The sequence below is a fragment of the Choristoneura fumiferana genome, chromosome 20 (genome assembly GCF_025370935.1).
Source record: "Choristoneura fumiferana chromosome 20, NRCan_CFum_1, whole genome shotgun sequence".
Lineage (NCBI taxonomy): Eukaryota > Metazoa > Arthropoda > Insecta > Lepidoptera > Tortricidae > Choristoneura > Choristoneura fumiferana.
The window spans coordinates 10,199,507-10,221,558 of record NC_133491.1 but is presented as its reverse complement, the minus strand read 5'-3'; the positions used below and the strand labels follow the sequence as shown (position 1 = coordinate 10,221,558).

Here is a 22,052-nt window from a genome sequence, read left to right as displayed (position 1 = left end):
TCAAAATTCTTTCAATAATAGAAAATTAAAAATAGATCAAAACAGTTACTTATAATTTCGCGCGATAAAAGTAGCGCATGTCAGTCAAAAACAGTGTAGCTTTTTATTAATGAAAAAAATTGGTGTAGATAAATGTAGTCACTTATTTCTATCTCTTGGAAATTTTGCATTTTCCCAATTAAAAAGTAGGTAGCCAAAGTTAGTCAAGAACTGTGAAAGCTTTTTGATTTTCGCTTTAAAGTGAAGGATTTTTTTCAATCTATCTAAAGAGATCTATCCCGCGGGAACTTTGCCTTAGGTAAAAAAAGTCTGTTTCAATTCAATCACGGACATTGGAGCTTTCTATAGAATTGACTTATTCTTATCCCGCGGGAATTATCCTATCGCACGAAGCCGCGGGCAAAAGGAACACGTAGGGTTTCATATATTCAAAGGTTGTACGAATTATTATATGTTGTCAAAAATTGGGACATCCCAATTTAGGTAGGTTGATTTCGCATTCGAAAATTTGCACCATCATCTGTCTAAAAAAACGTCTGTCTGTATCTGTATTTCCATAATAATCCTTCAACAAATCAATCAAAGCACGAAATGGATCGTAGAAAGTAAATCTATGTAACCCCAAATTTAACGCGAGCGAAGCCGCGGGCAAAAGCTAGTTTTTAATAATAAAGAGGTACTCACTCGTATTGCGAGAGTAATATCTCTTAGTAGTCTGTATTGCGAGAGTTTGCGTAGTTTTTGAAAGGCGGCCTTACGAATTCCAGTAAGGCCAGCTAAACCGGTACGGTCAGCTGCAAAATTGCTTGGATAGTACCTACTTGTCCTGTAGGAGTTTTTGTGAGGAGACTTGAACTGAAAAGCTCGCTCGCTTCATCGCTTAAATTGGTTTTTGGATATGTTTAAGAAATTAACACATATTGCCTTACCTTCCGGCTCATTTGGAACTAAACCCAAAATATCCCAATAGGTACATCTAAGTAAAATGTAAAATACCTATTCTCATAACGTTCCCTGAGCGTCGTCCTGTCTTGTATCCAAGCTGCAGTACCGATGGTCGACATCTACCTGTCTCGGTTGGACAAGAAGACAACGCCGGAGAAGAGGAGAGCGCCGGTTACAGGGAGCCCATCTATAGTTGTCCATCCTCCCTCTCAAATCTCAAAGGGCTAACAATTTCAGCTCATTCAGACAACAAGTGTCTGCCAAGTACTAGCAGATTCCTGCGCTCCGACTTCTGGCCGTAGGGTGTGGTGTTCCGCCGTTTTAGGGTAGCGAGACGGAAACTACATCCAAAAATCCATAATCAATTTGTTTTATTTGAACTTTTTTTTGCTGTGGGCCAGCGTTTACGAGTTATTTACGAAAAACTAAAAAATGGGACCTTTATTTATTAAGCATAATTTCATTTAATTAGGCTCATAGATACATTTATCTTAGAAATGTAGGTCGGTAAGTGCGAAATTACATGAGCTTTTCGGTAAAGATGAACGTCGTTAGGACCCGTGTAGAAATCTGCGAAGCATAATGGTGTATGTGTTTAGTTCCCAATCCGTATTGGGCCCGCGTGGGAACTACAGCTCAAGCCCTCTCAATCTGAGAGGAGACTAGAGCCCAGCAGTGGGATGCTGGCCAGGGATGAGATGAGATCGATTCACAAAAACTGGTACGAATGGATTGAACGAAAGTACTTATACGTTTTTGTAGGAACATGACAGATGCATGACCTTTGTGCAAAGTGTATTCAATTTCAAATAGGCAACACACACTATACTTTCATTCATTCAATCCACTTGTGCCAGCTCTCGTGAATCGACGTACCTAATTTACAACACGGTGGCTAAGCTTTTATTTTTGGTTCAAATAAGAGGCACAATAATATTCTAACATAATTAAAGTTGGTTTATTCATTTAAGCATTAAATAATACATCCATAAATCGTTATGCTATGTATACACGGTTAATTACAATATGTTGAATACCTACCAACCTTTTGTTTCATGTCCATGAACTGATTATTACAATCCTTAATTTTATTAAATCGTAATTTTAAAACTTGGTATATAAATTTAAAACACATGTCCACAAAATTTTAATATTTGTTACATTTTAAGTTTTATAATGTCTTATTTAAGTGTCGTTACTACTTTCCGTCATTAAGAACAAACGTTCAATTTTTAATACAAATAAAAATTGCCCATTTGAAACTATACAATCACGAATTTATTTTGACATGGTTTAAAGATAAGGTCTATTTTGCTACCTAATCAAATGCTCCATTGTTAAAACCATAGGACTCAGTATTTTTTTAAATATCATAAAGATAAATGTAAAAGTATTGGAAGCATTCCAGAATTATTGTTGCTCGCTTTGCACCTTAGACATGTCCAATCGAAGTCAAAGATGTATGTTTACGCTTTGGTACCTTGTAGGTACTTGTCACTGTATGCCTTCTGACAATTTTATACATAACTTCAAACATAAAGTGTTAGCGACAAGGTAGTAAAAGTATAAACATATTTTTGACCTCGTCCGTCCAAACTATACCTAGGTAGGTATAGTAGCAGAAGACAAGCGAGTTAGGTACCTATGTCTTCTTTACTTTTTAACTTTAAGTTATAGCAATTTTATGGTAGAGTGACATTACTGATGAATTTTGTTGGAAATGGAATAAACCATTATATGTACATATGAAACAAGTGATATATTGACAGTTGCTAAATGTAACGTTTTAAACTTTCGTGATTTTCACTCATAGTCCAAACGTCGAGGTAAATAATTAAATTCCTCGTCTGTTTAGCGTGATAAGTCCTGTGTGTTGTATTTTGACTAGGTATGATTTGCTATAAATATCTCAAACTGGTAACCATGCTAGTAGCTTTAGAATACTTTAACTACGAAATACGTTAGGTAGGTATTTAAAATCCACCTTTTTTTAAAAATGAAGTTTATTTTGAACTAAAAGAATTTCCTTGCTTACCCGCGACCTTATGATAGTTAAGCTTATTTATTGAAGTGAAATGAAGTTTATTTTTTAATTTTACCAAAGATCTGCGAGTTTGCAAAAATAAAAACGTAAACGTTCGATGAAATATAAAAAAAAAAACAATTTTATTCTCATACAGTATATCTACTACCTAAATAAAACATGGAATATCTAGTAAAATGGAACGATACATTAGAGGAGCTTTTATTTACGGTAATCGTTCACATACATTTTATTTGAATAAGAATAACTATATTGTTATAAAATTAAATTAAATATTAACAATTACAAGCTAACAATCCATATCTAGGGAAGTAATGAAACAACTTTCCAACTTGGTACAATGTTTAAACTTAATAATTATAATATATTGGCTTTAAAAAAAAGGTTCATGCTTAGTACAGTACGTATAATTGTCATGATGATGATGCGAAATATGCAGATATCTAGTGAGTGACACGTTTCTTAGCCTCTGAAGGCCTACTCCGAAACTGGAAACTCGAAGTTCATATCGTACCGTCCCTCTCGCTCTCGTATTAAATAATATAAGTGTCAGAGGGACCGCACGACACGAACTTCGAGTTTCGGGTTTCGTAGTAGTCCTGCTGAAATGATGATCGATTAAACTGACCCACCTACGTTGGACTGACAGAGTACGCACTACACAATTTCTAGATCGCCAACGGTAGGTACATAGCTTTATACTTAACACGTTTTCTTTTTCTGGTATCATCTTGTATCATTTAATTGTGAATTATTCATCTTTAGATATAATGTTTAACTGTAGAAGGTACTTTTCTTCCTAACTCATTACCTATTTGTAGCATGTGGATTCGAAAAGCACTTATCTAGGATGGTAAATTAAAAACAAAATAGGTAACAATACAATGTTATTTTTCTCCTTCATTTAACTTAGGTAATTAACAAACTTCAAAAAAGGAAGAGGTTCTATGTTCCAATGTTTGTACTATTGTATTATTCTATCATGTTGTAAAGTTGAAGCATTACTTTAGTTTTAAGCGGTCCTATAAGTCAGTGAACGCGATAATATCGAGATCACCCTGTCTTTTTACGATCTATTCTCTGTTATAGATCTGTTATCTGTGCTCTAACCTTTCACGTGCGTCCCTTTCGACCATCAAATTCACCCATAGATCTCCATAATTATATGACCACAAGAACGCCATTCATTAGTGAAAAGGTAAATCGCCCTAAATATCGTTCAATTATACTTTTCTAAAGATTATTTTGATCTTCATCGTGACTTTTCGAAATTGAATTTAAAACGCCACATGTTAAAATCGGAAATAATATTAAATTAGTACCTTTTTAATAGTTATTCTGAAAAGTGTAATGAATAACTTTTCAGAATAACTATTAAAAAGTTACTTAAAAAGTTATTTTAAAACATTTCACCTTTTCACTATCTAACGGAATATAATCTTAAGTTTACCAATTACCTATATTTTTATAACATATATTTTCTGGTGTATTTTTTACCTTACCTTACAGTGAAAGTTAAAAACCATAATTTGCGAAACACAATATCCCAGAATAGAGATATTAAATAATTCATCATGTTTTTACATATGGGTTATTTTGTTTCGGAAACTGTGACTTACAGTTCTAACAATTTCAGTAGGCTAAATACACCCACAAAACGACTCGGCACGACCTCAAAGTTTTTCCTAATTTTCTTTTCGTGGCCAGTTTATGCCCGTCTCAACTCTTATGGCTCTAAAGAAAGAGACCAACATAAACTATGCACACATAAGTCTAAATGATAGGAGCTCAAAATCGTATTTTATTATCTATTCTAATTACATTTCTCTTAAGTTAGAGCGGAACAGTAGATCCAATGTTGACTCCGTGAAAGTCGGTTTCCTACCCTTGTCTAAATCTAAAACTAATTCATTGTTGCTCATACGTGGCGCGTAAACGTCTATTTTTTAGAAACCGACATAACATACAAATGATTTTGGTTTATAATCCAGCACTGGCCAATCCGATGGTTATGGTTATATTATATCTTTATCAACTAGTATAACTCGTTTTAAGCCTATGGGTGGTTACAATAAAAACACCTAATTATAGTGAAACTTTTTACACTTTCTACCTACGAAGCAGTTTTTACATACAATACACACAGAAAAAGTTATAGATGCATATCAGTTGCATACATATGGTTATGTATTTATTTAAAAATATTGGCCAGTTACGAATTAAATAAGATCGTACGATTGAACATTTTTTTTTTAAATTATGCTAATTTTATTAACAACAACTTGAATATTATTAATTTTCGTTCCAAATAGAAATCACGGCCAATAATCTTTAACACGCTTGATAACCGCTACGACTGTGAACCGACTAGAACTAAGCCAATAAGCAAACCATTATAAACTCGATCGTTTTCACATCCATTAAATTACCAAATAAAACTTATATTTTGCGTACATACTCGTAGAAGCGACCAAATTAGTCTAAAATGTATTATGCTAATGACTTTTAAGGCTAAATACTTAATATAAAAGGAAAATGGACCAGAATTACATGTTTTCAGCTGCAACCCCTAAACTACGCGAGATCAATATCCATATTCAACATTTAAAAAGTTTACGAAATACCATACGTATAAGATTGAAACGTATTAATATAGATGTTATATCAAAGATTAACAGTTAAAATAAAATCATGTCCTTAAATATCGGCGTACCTATAAAAATAAACGCAATTGTTAACAATCGTTATAAGAAAGTTTGGTCCGAATAAAAATAAATAAACTTCTAAAAAATGTTATTCCTTTAGTCCGTCCTAATGGAATCCATAGATATTTTTTTGAGATATGGTAAATTTCAATAAGCCTTAGGTTGTGTATAGCGTTTAGCAAATTACAGTTGTTATTCTAAGGTATATTTTATAACGAAAATTCGTCTAAAAATACTCTTCTTAAAACTGTTGATAGTGAATATAAAGGAAACAAAATACAAGTGTCTCTAAACTCTTTGCCATCGGGACCAAGCGTACACTGAAGAAACACTAAGAAATCAAAATAAAGCGTCTAAAACTACTTAATGGTTCGCTTGAGTGTACAGTTTGACCGGTAGTAACTTTTAGAATACGTTTGGATAACTGGATACACTAAAGATAGCGCTGGTTGTATTTTAAACAGATACGCTGGTACATTAGGCTGTGCTTTGCGTGGAATTCGGTAGCGAGTTTCTGAAAGCAAAGAGTTACAAGATTAAAAATACATCACGTTATTAATACTTGTCAAACTTGGTTAATTAGTCATTCGTTAGTCTTTTGTTACTACAGGTCAGATTTCTAGAAACAGACGGAAATCGCATAAACTTTGAAAAAATAGTCATATGATTTCCTGTATTTTTTTCTGAAATTGACAGCTTTATAGGAATGTTGTAAAATAAATGTGACGTAGCTAATCTAGTTTATAAATAACATGAGCAAAGCATGAACAAAGGGCTAACAATTTCAGCTCATTTACTCCAAGTGCGTCCCAAGCACCAGCAGATGTTCCTGCGCTCCGACTTCTGGCCGGAGGGAGTGGTGTTCCGTCGTTTTAGGGTAGCGACGAAGACGACGTTCAAAAATCCCTTTTTTTTTTTTGTGTTTGTTTTATGTATTTCATGTGTATAATTTAAATTTTACAGTGCATTCGTTTTCTAACTGTAGTGCTGTAATTTTTTTTATTGATAAATAAATTCCACAAAGAATTCATTCCATCTAATCAAATCATTAAGTATGTGTTTTGTCCGTTATTATTTTCAAACTTTACGTTTATTGACACGCTTCTGAATACAGATAAGATTAGTGTGGTGTTTTATTTCACTAGTTAGTAAGACTATGAAAGTAATTCATTTTTATTTTGTAAAAAAAATATATAAATTTTACCAGTCTGCTAAATATAGACTTAAAATGAAAACAATTCACTTCCAATATATACGAGAACAAACTATACTTAATTATACATACCTCAGCCGTCAATCCTTCATCTGTTTACAGACCTAGAAAAAGACACAAGGATTAATGCATGTACTCCTCTTCCTCCAATGTTACTTAGACGTACAAAAAGATATAACTTTTTAGTGCCGTAAAATACGTACATAGATAAAATGGTGCAATTGATTTTGACAAGACACAACGATTGAATTGTTATGATTATGATACAACATTAAAGGCCTGTTCTCCAGTCATTGATAAGTTTTATATGACAGATATGAGTAATGCCTTTCCTTTTTTTCCCGCGTAAACAGAGACAGCATCACATATATTTGGCGCACTAAGTATAAGAACCCATGGCAACATTATTAGTGTCTTATGAAATTTACCTACACACATACAATTAAATGCTATTAGATCTTAAACTTCGCAGCGATGTCATTGATATATGGATTGTGGTAAAAAAGTGGTATTTAATTGTTTTAATTTCATATTCAATATGTTTCGCGTAAATTAACACCAACATTTTTGTTATTTAGGGTCTGTTTCACCACTTGTCGACTAACTTTAAATGACGGATATCAGTGATGCCGTCTCTGTTTGTTTTGTCCGAATAAACAAAGACGGCATTACTTTTATCTGACACTTAGTTAGTCGACAAGTTGTGAAACCGGCCCTTAGTCTTATCTAGAGATTTTAATACACTATTGTGGTGGTAAGTACATGTTACTGCGCTAAGCTAAGCCACCGAGTGCGTCACTATACATAAGTGTTAATAATGAATGGTAAAGTAACGCACTGAGCAATAACTCAAGTTGTCAAAATTATAATGTCTCCTTTAACATTTCTTCCAAAACAAAAATTATATTCCATCACGCATTTCAAACGTTATTTTAACTTATAACTTTGATATTTTTACCCCCTGTTTCACCATCCATTGATTAAATTTATTGGACGGTTAAATGTGATGCCGTCTCTACGTAGACAGCATATTTATCCGTCAGATAAATTTAATCAATGGGTGGTGAAATAGCCACTTAGTAGGTTACACAAGTTAAAGCATTGCAAGCATTTATTCCATCGACGACTCCACACCAAGCACTTATTTAGGTAACTATATAAATGTGATCATACATTTCCGATAAGTTTCAGTTAACTGCTATAAAATACGCATATTGTAAGAAAAGCAAATAGTTTTGGGTACACTGTGGGGGAAGCTCGCATTCTTGGACGAGGAAGAATTTAAGCAAATTGTAATATCTAGTAGATTTCTATATTTTGTACAGGTTTCCGTTCGAAATAAATACACATCAGAAGTATATCAAATACACAGCAGTCCCAAATGCAATAACATAATATTTAATCGCAAATTAAAGCTGACGTCCTTTGTTACTTACCAATCAAATATATTTAAGCTTGAATTGATAATAGAGTACGTAGTTGAAACTAACGATATTTTGAAGTCGTAATTCTAATAAAAAAAGACTTTATAGCCCTTAAGCCCAGATTGCTTATCAATTAATTGTGAAATTCAATTTTTAATTGCTGTCTGTGTTGAGTTAGCAATTATAAGTAATAACTAGTAGTAAGTAAGAAATCCCAATTAAGCAACTTATAAAAAAGTAACTAATACTTTTGTAGTAAAAATAAATAAAAATAAGACATACAAAGAAATAAAAATAAATAAGTATTGAATATCAAGTAGAATCAAAGTTCGTCATGCTGATGTTCCTTGTTCATTTAGATCAAGTACTGACCGTATTACCACAAAGACTCAAGTCAATCATTGAACATCGTTCAACACATATCTTTCATAGTACAGTGTTATTTAAAGCATGTCCAAGAAATGTTTTTTTTTTTTGGGTTAGGCCAATATAGCTTTAAAAAAATTTGAATGGTAAAATACAAAGGAGTTGTCAATAAATGACCAGACATCAGCAATAAACGACAGCATTTGCTTCTCCCGTCTAATGTGATAGCTTAGAACAAGAAGGCAAAATACTGTTCACATTATTACCGATGTATGGATAGCTGTTAGGAAACTTCAAAATGGCATGAAACTGTTCGTCAGACAGAATACGGAGTGAATAGACAAACAAAGCCAACACTTATCATAAACTGAACAACGACAATACGATGCCCACTTACCAAATTAGGCTTATTTGTAACGGAATTATAAACCAATAACGTTATAGGTACTATAAACATTTTAACAAGTAACTTCGAAATGAAACTGCTGTTACCCAAACTTGTTCACAGAAAGTTGGCTGAAAATGTTGAAAATTTTTATGATTAGTCTAATACAGCGATGTACTGAGTGGGGGGCGAGGGGTGGGGACTTACCGATAATTAGAGCCAAGATGACAATTCCGATCACGGCTGCGATTATCATCATCTGAAAATTAAAAAGAATCATTAGACAGTTATCCACAGATCAAAAAATAAACTGTTTGTTTTGTTCGAATAGACATAGACGGCATCACATTTATCCGTCAAATAAAATTAATCAATGGGTGGTAAAACAGCCCCTTAGACTACTTGCAATAATTTGTGATAAGTAGAGGAAATACGTACAAAATGACATATATGGACAAAATGACACAGTGGGCTTATTTTGAAATTGGCGGGCTGTAGCGAAGTCTCCAGGGATTCAAGGTGTTAACGCCCAATATGAAAATAATTTTGCACTCGAGTGGCTGATACAACTTTTCACACCGAGCATTAAGAAACTTGAAAAAAAAAACTAAATATAATTAAAGAGCAACCAGCATAGAAAATGGCGTGGTTTTACAATCAACTTCAAAAAATTGCAATTGCAAAACACACAGAAAAGCCTTGAACAGAAAAGTTGCACTTTGATCCCTCTCGTCAGGGAGGAAAAGTTACTTTTCTGAATGAGAGGTGTGAAAAATTATGAAGATATAGCCGGTTAACAGCCACGGGCCCCATTCCCTAACTTTGACACGCTTCATCTTTGTCATTTTTTGCTTGACTGACAAAAGAAAAAAAAACGTGTCCAATATTTTGTGATAATCTAACTGGGGACAAAATATAATAATTCATTTTTTTAACCCAGGGAACTACCGTAATATGATTTGTGAAATTTGTTGAAACTGGTACTTAAAATATACCGAACTAGCCTTTGCCCACGGCTTTGCTCGCGTGCATACTTTGGTCTAGTTTTAGGGTCTGATAGTTGATTTGACGATCCACAAAATTTACAAGGGAATTCCTGACAATCTCATTATTCATTAACAATAAGGTTTACCTACAAAAAAGGTTATTTTTGAAAAATTTAACGAAAAAGTGAAAATCTCGGCTTAAGAATATTGAATTCTCATGTCACAGTGCTTGTAACCAAACTCCTCCGAAACGACTTGACCGATTTTATGATTTTTTTTGTGTATGTGCGGTAGGTCTGAGAATAGGACATTTATTATTTTTCATAGTTCTACGCGGACGGAGTCGCGGGCAACAGCTAGTATCTAATAAATATAATACATAGTCAGTAAGTGAGTGAGAAAGAAAATTTGATCTCCGGGTGGTGGGTAAGTAAATTTAAATAAATTACCTTTAAATTCTGCAACCAAAATTTGCTTTTCAGTTTACCAGCCTGCTGCTCAAACTGCGAAGCTCCATGCTGCAGCGCATCTGAAACGATAAAACAAGAGGTAAACAAGGTTTTCATTTTATTAATTATCTCTATTGTTAGGCGTCACTCCGTGGAGGAATTAAAAAAAAATGGCCAACTCTTGTAATTTCAAAAAATCCTTCAGTTAAAACCAATCAATGGGTGGTAAAAAGCCCCTTCAAGTACTTGGTATAGCTTTTGTTGTTGTTTGACTAGGACTTTGATATAGAATAGAATAGAAAATATTTATTCTTGAACAACTACAATTATTACACAGCAAACCATAAACACAAGTATGAATGTATTTAGTTGCTACAAAAAAAGGACACCCTGCACGTGTCATGGCACGCGGTGCTACGACACTGATTTTCAGTGGGTCCACAGTAACTTAGATATCTTTCTAATTCGATATTTTTGTTCCCCTACCTGCTCTGTCATCTAGTTCAGAGAGCTTCTGATCGCGCTCCAGCACTTTCTCTACGTTAGTTTTCATTATATCCACCACCTGAAATAATAAAATAAACCATGTTAAGTACAGTGTCTTACAGTTTAAAAACTAAATTTTGATCCACCTGTTTTTTGACGTTTTTGATGTATTTTTTTCCAAAGTTATTTAACTACTATCGTGTAACATTAGTTACTATATCACATATAAATCTACTATCGAAACTAGTATCTAGTATTATAATTATTTATATTTCTAACAAAGTAACAAAAAAATTTTGGGTACGGTGTAATTACCTTGTTTAAATGATCAATTAAGACATATTAGATTGTAATCCGACTACGTGCCATAAAAAATACAACATTGACATTGATAAAATACCAAAGTACTGACTCATGAGACATACCCATTGTACCTATATCAAAATTAAAACATCCTGTAGATTGCAATAAATTAACGAGTAGGTGAATAAAAATATGGCATAGTGTAGAAGTTTGAACACAAATGAAGTGGTGAGTGGATGAAGGAGGTATGCCACTTTTAATCGACATTGAAAAAGGAGGTGGTTCTAAGTTCCACTGTTATTTCAAATTTGAAATTTTAAAATCTTAGGTACGTAAGTTTGAGACCAGAAGTTCTAATTGTTTGACATAAATACTTTGAGATGGTGGAATCCTCTAACTAAAACTTATAGCCGAGAAATATAATAGGTAGGTGCCTAAATATATACGAGAACATTTGTTAATTATATTATATATTAGACCCAATTAACTGTTCGTGGGACAAGAGAGATTTAATACATCAAAGTACCTCTATGTAAATTTGAGGCACATTTTGGATACCTACATTATTATCTCATTACACAACGAGGTTGACAACATAAGAAATGTATTTTTAATCATCGTGCCCATAGTGCTAATAGTAATATTAAATAGTACCTAAAACAAAGCAAAATCAGGAAGCATTTCTGAACTGTAAGGGTTTGATGTAAGCATTCGTACGCAAAAGTATGGTATGCACGACAAACGTCGTTATTAGGCCACGTTATTAAAAATTCCTTTCGTGCATTCGCTTACACGAACCAGCCATCTTAACAATGTTGCTCAGTTTTAAGGTTTAAAATAATTTGCACATCACACAATATCAATTCCATGCGACGGGCATCGGAGCAGAGGCAGACCTAGGGAGATGGCGGGCCAAGAATAGAGACGAGTGGAATAAGAGGGGAGGCTTTTGCCCTGCAGTGGGACACATTATAAGCTAGTAAAAAAAAACAATATCACGGCCCGTTGAAGTCGAAATTTGTCGTTTAAAATATTACAGTACCTGGGCGACCGAGCTTTGCTCGGGCTAAACCTCGATAATAAGCATTTTTCCAGAGATAAGACCAAGCTAGATCGATTTGTCATCCCCGAAATTCCCCACATACCAAATTTCATCGAAATCGTTGGAGCCGTTTCCGAGATTCTGATTATATATATACATAGAATTACTCGTTTAAAAGTATTAAACTAATTAATATCGTGGGAATTCCCTAAAATTACATCGTGGTTTTCATTGACGTTAAATAAAAACACCCATGTCAAATTTCATGACTCAATATAAACCCAGAAGTTGTTATTTCGAGTTTTTATCCCTATCCCGTGGGAATCTCGGGATAAAAAGTATCCTATGTTTTAATCCAGGTTATAAACTAACTTTTTGCCAAATTTCATCCAAATCCGTCCAGCCGTTTCAGCGTGAAGAAGAAACAAGAATACTCACTCACTCACTCACAAACTTTCACATTTACGAGTATAATATTAGTAGGATTGTAACATACCTCATCGACTTGAGCCTGTGTCTGCTGCAAGCGGCGCTGCGCCGCGATCTGCTGGGGCGTTTTTGGGCCGCCCACGGGCATGTCGCCGTCGGCCGCTGGCGCCAGACCGCCCTCCGTCGCCCTGCGGATAACGTGTTGATATAGGTCGATAGGGTTGCCATGTGGAAAATTGAAATGTCCTGATAATCATGGGCTTTATTTCACCAACGTGATAATGTCAGTGACATTTATGTCGAGTGACAATCTATTATCCTTATTTCTTCCTAATATTACTTCTCACTACCTCACTTCTCACTAATATTATAAATGCGAAAGTTTGTAAGTCTGTTTGTTTGTTGTTTTGTTTGTTGGTTTATTTGTTTCTTTGTTTGTTACTTTATCACGTCTAAACCGCTGAACTGATTTAGATTAAAATCGGTATACAGATAGCTTGAGACCCGGGGACGGATATAGGATAGTTTTTATCCCGGAAAATTGCATAGTTTCCGCGTGATAGTGATAAACGAACTCTAGGCGGATGGAGACGCGGGTAACAGGCTTGTTTGTATCTAAACTAAACTGTAAACTTTGTAATAAATGTATTATCTTGAAGACGTATAATATTTTTTTTCTACTTAATTTCATCATTTCTAAAAACCTTGACATTTGCCAAGTCCGACCGCAATCTTGCCAAAGGGTCAAAAATCCTGACATGTTAGGACAAATCCTGACGTATGGCAACCCTAGGTGGAAAGGGGTTGCTTTAGATGAGATTTTTAGTCGAGTGTCGTCAGAAAGCGAAGGGAGTGTCTATCAAGAACATTGTATGATTGAAGTAGGTACACCAAAGTAAATAGTAGTAGTTATAAATTGTTGAATATTTGCATTACCACTTCGTCTGCAAAGTATTTGTTCATTATCATTTCGGAACTGTCCGATATACTGAGTTTTTTTTACAAGCTTTTAATTAGTTTCACCGGTCCCGTTGTCCGTCTGTCTGTCTGTAATAAAATCTTGCAAGTTTAATTCGACCAACTTCCAGTAGTTGGATTGACTTGAAATTTGGTATACTTATGTAAATTGCTGGTAAACAAACTAATGATTGTAAATGCTTTAGGATTATGGATTGAGGTTGCTTTTAGGCGCATCATGGATGTGAACTTCTAATGACTATGTGATAATAATAATAATAGCACGTCAGTGATGAAAAAAAAACGATACGAACGCTAAAATAATTGCTAAAATGTAACATTTTAATTTTTTCATCAGGTTTTATAAATATACATTATGTTATGAATAAAAACAGCAGAGAATATGAATTATTAACAGAATGTTCCAGCACCAACGTCCATTACACCTACGTCAAAGGCAGCTTTGAGTGTCTATGTCCAACGCTAAATCTCTTTCTTGGTATTACTGAATCCTGTGTAATTACCAAACTTTACTTTGGATGGATTAATCAAATATAAACACTCAAGACTCTAGAAAAGAAGATTCAAAATTTTCATACATACTCGCAATATCTGTCCCTACTGAGCCCTATTGGACTGAAGTTTTGTAGTCAGATTTTCTAACCACTTGGCCATCTTGTCGTCGAAATGAGTATGTATAAGAATGTGTTTGCAAGTAATGTTTTAATTAATTTTTACGTGGAAATTGCATTAGGGAGGTCAATTGACTGCTGGTTTTGTTTTACTGAAACTAATGATTTTTATGTTTTGTTTTTTACTAGATTACATCTTAAAACGTTACCATGTATTTGTAAAAATATATTTAATATATTAGTCTACTTCTATTTACTTATTTAGTACTAATAAAGATGCACTATTCATACAAAGATGTTTATGCTTCATGTATCTTTCAATCGAGATAAAACATATCAAACTTCAATTCTCTAATAAAAGTCGCAAATAACTAGATTCCGCAATATATTTAGAACTATCACCTAAGCTGTTCAGAGTGGGGAGAATAATAGTTGCCTGGGGCCAACCTCAGCCCGAAGCAAACGAAAAACCAATATAAAATAAGATTAGGAACCTCGGGGGACCCTTAAGTCGATTCTACCGTGCAACCACTCTGTTCAATACTCTGTGAATTGCTTGCAATAGTTGGAAGGGTAGTTGTTGTGTCACTAATGGTAGTTTACGAAAGTAATCTTTTACGCATTAATAAAACGGACCATGTTTTGGAATAATAAAAAAGCTACTAACTTTTTACCTTTATGTATCAAAATATTTGTTCAAAGTGTTTATGGATGGATAGAGTCATATAATCGACTTTATTTTATTTCTCCTCGAATATACTCGTATTTGAACGCTCGTTTCGATTCTTGCGATGCGAGCAAGATTTCGATCCACTTCCAGTTGTTGAGTTGAATAAGGGCTATCGTTTTTTGTCTCACTAGATGGCGCACTGTAGCGTGAGGTTTTTAAGTATGGCTTTCAAAGTCTGTTATTACGGGCGTGAAAACAAAGTTTAGATTAAAATCATATTTAATACACCTTAAAACCGTGCCATAAAAATATCCAGCATGCCACAGTGTTGCATAGTCCCCGTTTTGTTCGGAAAAAAGGGAGGACAAAGGTTTCCGAAAAACAAAACTGTCTCAAAACACAGACATTCATTGCCCCGGAACGCATATTTGCTATAATTAATTTCAGATATTGCAAAAAATTCACAAATTTATTCTAATTATAAATAAACCCGCGTAGCTCACCCAAAAGCTATAAGATTTGACATTTCGGAGACCTCACGCTACACTAGCGCCTCTAGCGGCGAATTCATACGCGATAGCCCTCATTGACTTGAAGTTTGGTAATATCTAAGTATGAAGGTTAGATGACAATGCGAGTTGGTACAGTCAACAAAAAACTTGTACTAAAAAAGCAAATTTATTTTATCTTACTTGACTAGAAGATGCGAAATTATAATTTAAAATTCACTAATGCCAGTTTAGTAACGTAGAATGTAAACCCCTTACTCTCAGATAAACAATGTCAATGACCCCTTGCTATAGCTGATATATCGAAACAAAACTACAAAGAATCGTTATCGGGATCTACGAGAACTTTTATTGGAGTTTCACAGTATTTATTGCCGACTTTATATAAACTTCTTTTGTTTTCGCCGAAATAGATGCGTCACAAACTTGTTTGTTTTTCCAAGTGTATTCAGGCAACGAGACATGACGCACGGCGTGCGTGTCCGTAGATGCACCACCCTTACTTGATTATTGAGGCGAGCAAGACATTTTTCACGTTTTGTAAAAACCTGGGTGACTTTGAACTGCCGGGTGATATTAAAAAGTAGTTTGAATACCGTTTCCACGTATCCTCGTTGTTACGCCCAGTACAGGTCACTATGGTCAAGGTCAATTATAAAACTATTAAAGTAGCCTTAATCCAAGTTACCTGTAGTTTACGTTATCATGTATGATTGAAGTATCAATATTATATTTATAAAAGTTTGTTGTTGTTTCTTTAAAAAATGGCTCTGTCCATTGGAGGACAATTTTGCCAGTGTCTAGTAGTTTTTGCCGTTGTACGGTAAAAAAATTCTAGAAAACGAAATATGAGAGGTAATGGTGGATGAACGATGACAGCGCGAAAAAACTATAAAAGTTTAAAATTTGTGATTTGTTTTGACTTTATCTGTCACTTTGATATTTTCCTTTGTCAGTCATGAAGCGAATACACCATAAATACTATACTTTTTTTTAGTATAATATCATGTATTTAACTTGTATTTGTAGCTTATAGTTGCAGGTGGTAGGACCTTTGCTACCACCATCTTGCTCGCTAATCCTGCCGTGAAGCAGCAGTGCTTGCACTGTTGTAAATAAAAATAAATAAATATCACGGGACAATTCACACCGATTGACCTAGTCCCAAAGTAAGCTTAGCAAAGCTTGTGTTATGGGTACTAAGCAACGGATAAATATAATTATATAGATAGATACATACTTAAATACGTAGTAAACACCCAAGACCCGAGAACAAACATTCGTATTTTAATACAAATATCTGTCCCGACACGGGAATCGAACCCGGGACCTCAAGCTTCGTAGTCAGGTTCTCTAACCACTAGGCCATCTGGTCGTCTGGTGGTGTTGTGTTTCGGCGTGGAGAGTAAGACAGCCGGTTAAATTACTGGCACTTGAGGTATCCCATCTTAGGCCTCTGGGTTGGCAACGCATCTGCAATCCCTTGGTGTTGCAGGTGTCTATGGGAGGTGGTGAGCTCTTACCATCAGGAGACCCACTTGCTCGTTTGCCATCCAGTCGAATAAAAAAAAGTATTGATTTGTGAGGCTGATGCAATAGCGTCACAACCAACTAAGTATTAGTGGATTGCACTTAGCCGGAGGTTTGTCAATTTAAGTACACAATAAAAATCATTTATTTTACCTAAAAGCATACTTATTTAGGCGTCTATGAATAGCAGTTCTGCATGTTTCATATACATAGTTACAAATATTTTATGGCCGTATATAATAAATATTTCACCTAGTTACTTTCTTTGTTTTTCACACATTTGTCCTAAAAATAAGCAGCAGGATGTCAATCAAAATCAAAATATTGATTTATCGGTCACCCATTCTAAATCGAAATAAATAGGTTAAAAGGTATAGGTAGTGCCACCAGAATTGAAGTCACACGCACACAAGAACATGTCGTGTAATGACAGCAGGATTTTGACATTTACTCAGTCATTTCATTCATTCACTTCAACTCTCGTGGTACATCATCATCATCATCATCATCATCATCAGCCCGAAGACGTCCACTGCTGGACAAAGGCCTCCCCTTAGAACGCCACAATGAACGACAACTTGCCACTTGCATCCACCGGTTTCGTGGTACATATTGGAGGTAAAAAGACAGGAAAGTATTGCCATATCATAGCATTTCAAGTTTGTTTCTTGCAACTTTACTAACAGAATTTTTTGCAAATAAATATATTTTTTAAACAAACAGAAGCAAAAACGTCGTAATTTCGAGGTTGGACTATTTTCTATTTCTAGGCTGCTTGAGGTTTTGCTTAGAAGTGTTAAAATTTGTCTGAAAATATTTCTACCCGCTACAATGGGTTTTATTAGTTTAAGAGGATAGGATTATATTAGGGTTGGAGGATAGGAGGAGGATTTTTAAATCACACCACGACAATATACTTAATACTTATACACATACATATTTATGAAGATGGAGGAAATTGTGTATCACTCACTACAAAACTATCGCTTGTTGTGAAAATGGACTATGGCGGTAAATGGACTAGGGCTGTAAATGGACTAGGGCGGTAAATGGACTAGGGCGGTAAATGGACTAGGGCGGTAAATTTCATCCATTCCAAACTTATTTTTTATTTCACTCTCGAAAGGTATTTTCACATATAGGATCGTATTTCAATGGGATAAGTAGATTTTTTTTAGAAAATTGAGCTTTTTTTTACCCGTGACGGAACGGAGAAGGTATATGCGTTAAGGATGAGAGGTTGTTTGTTTATTTGTATGTATGAGAAACAAAGGAAGAAGAACTAAGGAAATGGAAAACTTTTCGGGAAATTATAATAATAAGATTACTGTCCACTGTCCATTACTGGATAAAAGTATTTCGAGACAGCTAAAACCAAAGTATTACCTAGCTAAGCACAGCTTCAATTTTGTTTTAGACTTTATTCAGTTTTAGTTGCAAAATCACATGTGTTATGAAGTCTGTCATTTTTTTAAGAATAAGAAATAATCGATAAAGTTTAAGGATCTATTTCAGTCCAAGACAGCACATAAGTAAAACATCCTGAAACTGCAGCCATGAACTTTGCAGCCACAGTGAATCATACTGAAATAGTCTCCGGTTTCCAGTGGCCCTTGAGTCACGCGTAAGTGTTATTAGATATCTTTAACTCAGTACTGACCGTACTGACGCAAACGCTGTTGCAAATAATCCAACTTAGAATATTTTAAAAACCTTGACATTTCAAAGTTCAATATTCTAAAAACCGCCCAAAAGCGTCTCAGACACGCCCAAGATAGGGCTCCGTAATAAGAAATTCTGAAAGCAAACGAATAGAATACAATACGTATAGAAAAAATATATTTGTAGCAATGTAAAAATATCTTTAAATGGCAGCCCAGAAGGAATAGATATAGACACATACATCAAAATATCTTTATTAAATTTAGATAGATATAACAAGCACTTATGGCTGTCAAAATAAATCTACCACCTCACACACGAGACTCGAAGGACTTGACCCTTTATTTTTTAATTTAAGTGCATTCTATAAATTTATACTCTATGGCATTAGCGTTGTCATCATTCAGCCACCATTAAATAAGTTTTTGATAGAAAAATCATTTTTATTACAAGCTTTTTTTGCTGACTTTACTATTTGTTAGCTGTACCTTATATTGTCACCCAAACTACATTTGCATACCAAATTTCAAGTCGATGCCATTAACCGTTGAAGAGTTCCGTCCTGTGGAGACGATCCTGGACAGACTACCACGATGTTACTACTAGATTATTGTATTGTCACGCAATTTACATAAGTATACCAAATTTCAAGTCAATCCAGCTACTGGACGTTGGTCGAATTTAACTTGCAAGAATTACACACAGACAGACAACGGGTCAGGTGAAACTAAATAAAAGCTTGTAAAAAGCTTTGCGCAGTCCTTGAAGTCTGGTGGCTGACTTAGGCTCATTGTGATTTTCTCTATGAGTCTTCTTCTGTAAGTTTTACTTACAGAAAAAGCGATATTGTAGGGTATTGCATTCTAGAGTACTTTTACGAGTACATTTAACACCCATTCGTACCTTGTCTAATCGAAATTACAGTTCAAAACTACTAGTCATTTCTTCTTGGTCGCAAAGTTCTTCTCTTTTATACTATCCTTGTTAGAAAGGGACGCATGACCCAGATGACAGATTAGATTACATCAATAGTAGCTCCAGTGCTTTATGCGGGCCTTATCAAGTTAACCCAAGTGCGAATCATTTGATAGCTCATAAAATAGAAAGTTAACATTTGGTGAATACTTTCGCTTTTACGTAAATTGTATCCTGTGACTCTTAAGAAACAAATCTCTTATTTATCTGTAAATATTGGTTTTTACGTTTAGAATAGTAAGTAATTTTAGTTCAATTTTTTTTTTAATTTCGTTTTTGTTACTTATCCTTATCCACCTATTGTGTGTTATGAATTTGTCGAGAAATATATTATTTATTTTTGGCCTAGTGGTTTGACCTATCACCTCTCAAGCAGAGGATCGTGGGTTCAAACCCAGGCTCGCACCTCGTGAGTTTTTTTAAATTCATGTGCGAAATTACATTTGAAATTTATCACGAGCTCTACGGTGAAGGAAAACATCGTGAGAAACCTACACACACCGGCGAAGAAATTATTATTTATTTATTTATCATATGGCGATTACACACTGGTTAATACATTTTCAAAAAAATATCTCATGCAATTGATATATAACTTACAATTACGCAGAAGATACAACTTCGCATCACTTGTTAGGTATTATTAAATCTGTGAGTGAGAAGTTTCCAATCTTAAAATTCTCAAAGTAGGTAACTTCAAGCTTGCTTGATGCATTTGCTGTAGCACAAAAGCTTATTTACTAGTTTGAGGTCGTTTATTAGAACTGTCATATTGTATTCATATGAGAAAATAAGTTATATTTTACTTTGGAGCTGCGAGGCACAATACGACATTATAACTGGAACATTAAATACCTCATTTGAAAAAGCTGATAGCTAATTTCATTGGCTATAGACCACGTTTAAGCTTTCAATATTTTATAGATGAGGGGTTTGCGATGATGTAGTTTTAAGGCAAATATAATTCTTAAAAAAAAGGTTCACAATTCTTCAATTTTTTTCGTTACAGCTCGAAACTTCCAGTTGATGTCTTTTTTTCGTATAAACCCCGTTTTATAGTATAAATGAAATAATTTTGAGGAAATATCAAGTAACGTAAGCCGAGTTGCACTGAGAATGATGGTGGGTGTACATTTTTTATAAAGAACATCTGCTTTGTAGAACCTGAGGATGTGTTTTAATTGGATAGGAAAACGCACTTGAGTTCTGGTGAATATACCTACTCATTGACAATGTCAATGTTTTATTTAGTTGGTATCAAAAATAATGCTGTACTTAGGTGTATTCAAACATGAAAATAACATCTTATATACTGTTGAAATTAGGTTTGATGTGTGTGTTTTGATAACAAAGCCTATTTGGCACGTTACTACGAGCTCCTTTATCGCAGCACTGTTGCTACCCTATTGGGCAACCTTCCAACAGCTGGCAGCTTTTGGCAGCCACCCTGTTTATTGTTCAAGTTGTTTGCAAATAAAATGACTGGCCGGTTACAAATTTTGCCTCTTTAATCTAATTAAAAGAGTGGCAATCAGCTAACCGGGTAAAGGAGTCGATAAAAGTTGACAAGCGACGACGATATTCTTTACAATGAGTGATCATTTGCATTTCGCCGTTACAAGTTACTGTCTTTTAGGTAAATATCACAAACAAAGAATATACAAATAAAATACATAACTTACATTTTTTCTAGTTCCGATCTTTTCCCGAGGAAAACTTCTTAAAGATGACGTTATTGATTAGTCACTTCAGCAATCCGGGTGATACCGCTTCATCCACCGATTAAATTTAATGATACACCTCCGGTGATGCCGTCGCGACCGACCACTAAATGAAACTATTTATGAATGGAAACCTCGCGCTAGATTTCCCTACGAATGTGTCAGGCACAGTTCTATTTTTAGTAACGTATTTTATAGACTTAACGCTCCTTTGAACGCGCTAAGTGATATCCAATGAACACACTCGTTATACAACGTACAAATAACAGGGTATCGCCGACGGAACACTTATATAAAACGCGAATTATCCAAAAATATATTTGGAAGAGAAAACCTTCCGCGCCTGGTTTCCCGATTTGTATGGAAGAGGGCGCGTTTGTTCACCGTAATAGGAACGAATTATCTAAAAATATCATCTATATTTCACTATGCTTTTAAACTAGACCGTAAGTCTATGTCGTAGAGCTAAAATTGCTGTAAGGTAGAAATCGATAAGTTTGTATGTGTGCAGGGGTTAGTTAGGGTGTGTGGGTGGTATTTTCGCGCATGCGCTTTGCTAGTTTCGTCGGTGGAAACAAAAATCAATTCGGTCCGTACGTGGGTGTTACGTAATGAGGGA

The 22,052-nt window shown here is 34.7% G+C and overlaps 1 protein-coding gene across 2 annotated transcripts; it reads right to left on the bottom strand.

Moving 5' to 3' along the window:
- Positions 1–1,876: 1,876 nt before the first annotated feature.
- On the bottom strand, positions 1,877–21,807 carry LOC141438926 (neuronal synaptobrevin-like). 2 transcript variants are annotated; one of them, XM_074102999.1, is made up of 8 exons: positions 21,395–21,807; positions 12,845–12,965; positions 11,004–11,082; positions 10,518–10,597; positions 9,290–9,341; positions 9,095–9,213; positions 6,980–7,011; positions 1,877–6,208 (listed from the first exon to the last, which is right to left on the bottom strand). In XM_074102999.1, coding segments are annotated over exons 1-6 (348 nt in total). In that variant the 5' UTR covers positions 21,397–21,807; the 3' UTR covers positions 1,877–6,208; positions 6,980–7,011; positions 9,095–9,199. The 2 variants fall into 2 exon arrangements, with proteins under 2 accessions (XP_073959100.1, XP_073959101.1); XM_074103000.1 differs by lacking the exon at positions 9,095–9,213 and having other exon boundaries at positions 21,395–21,806.
- Between the last annotated feature and the right edge of the window lie 245 nt (positions 21,808–22,052).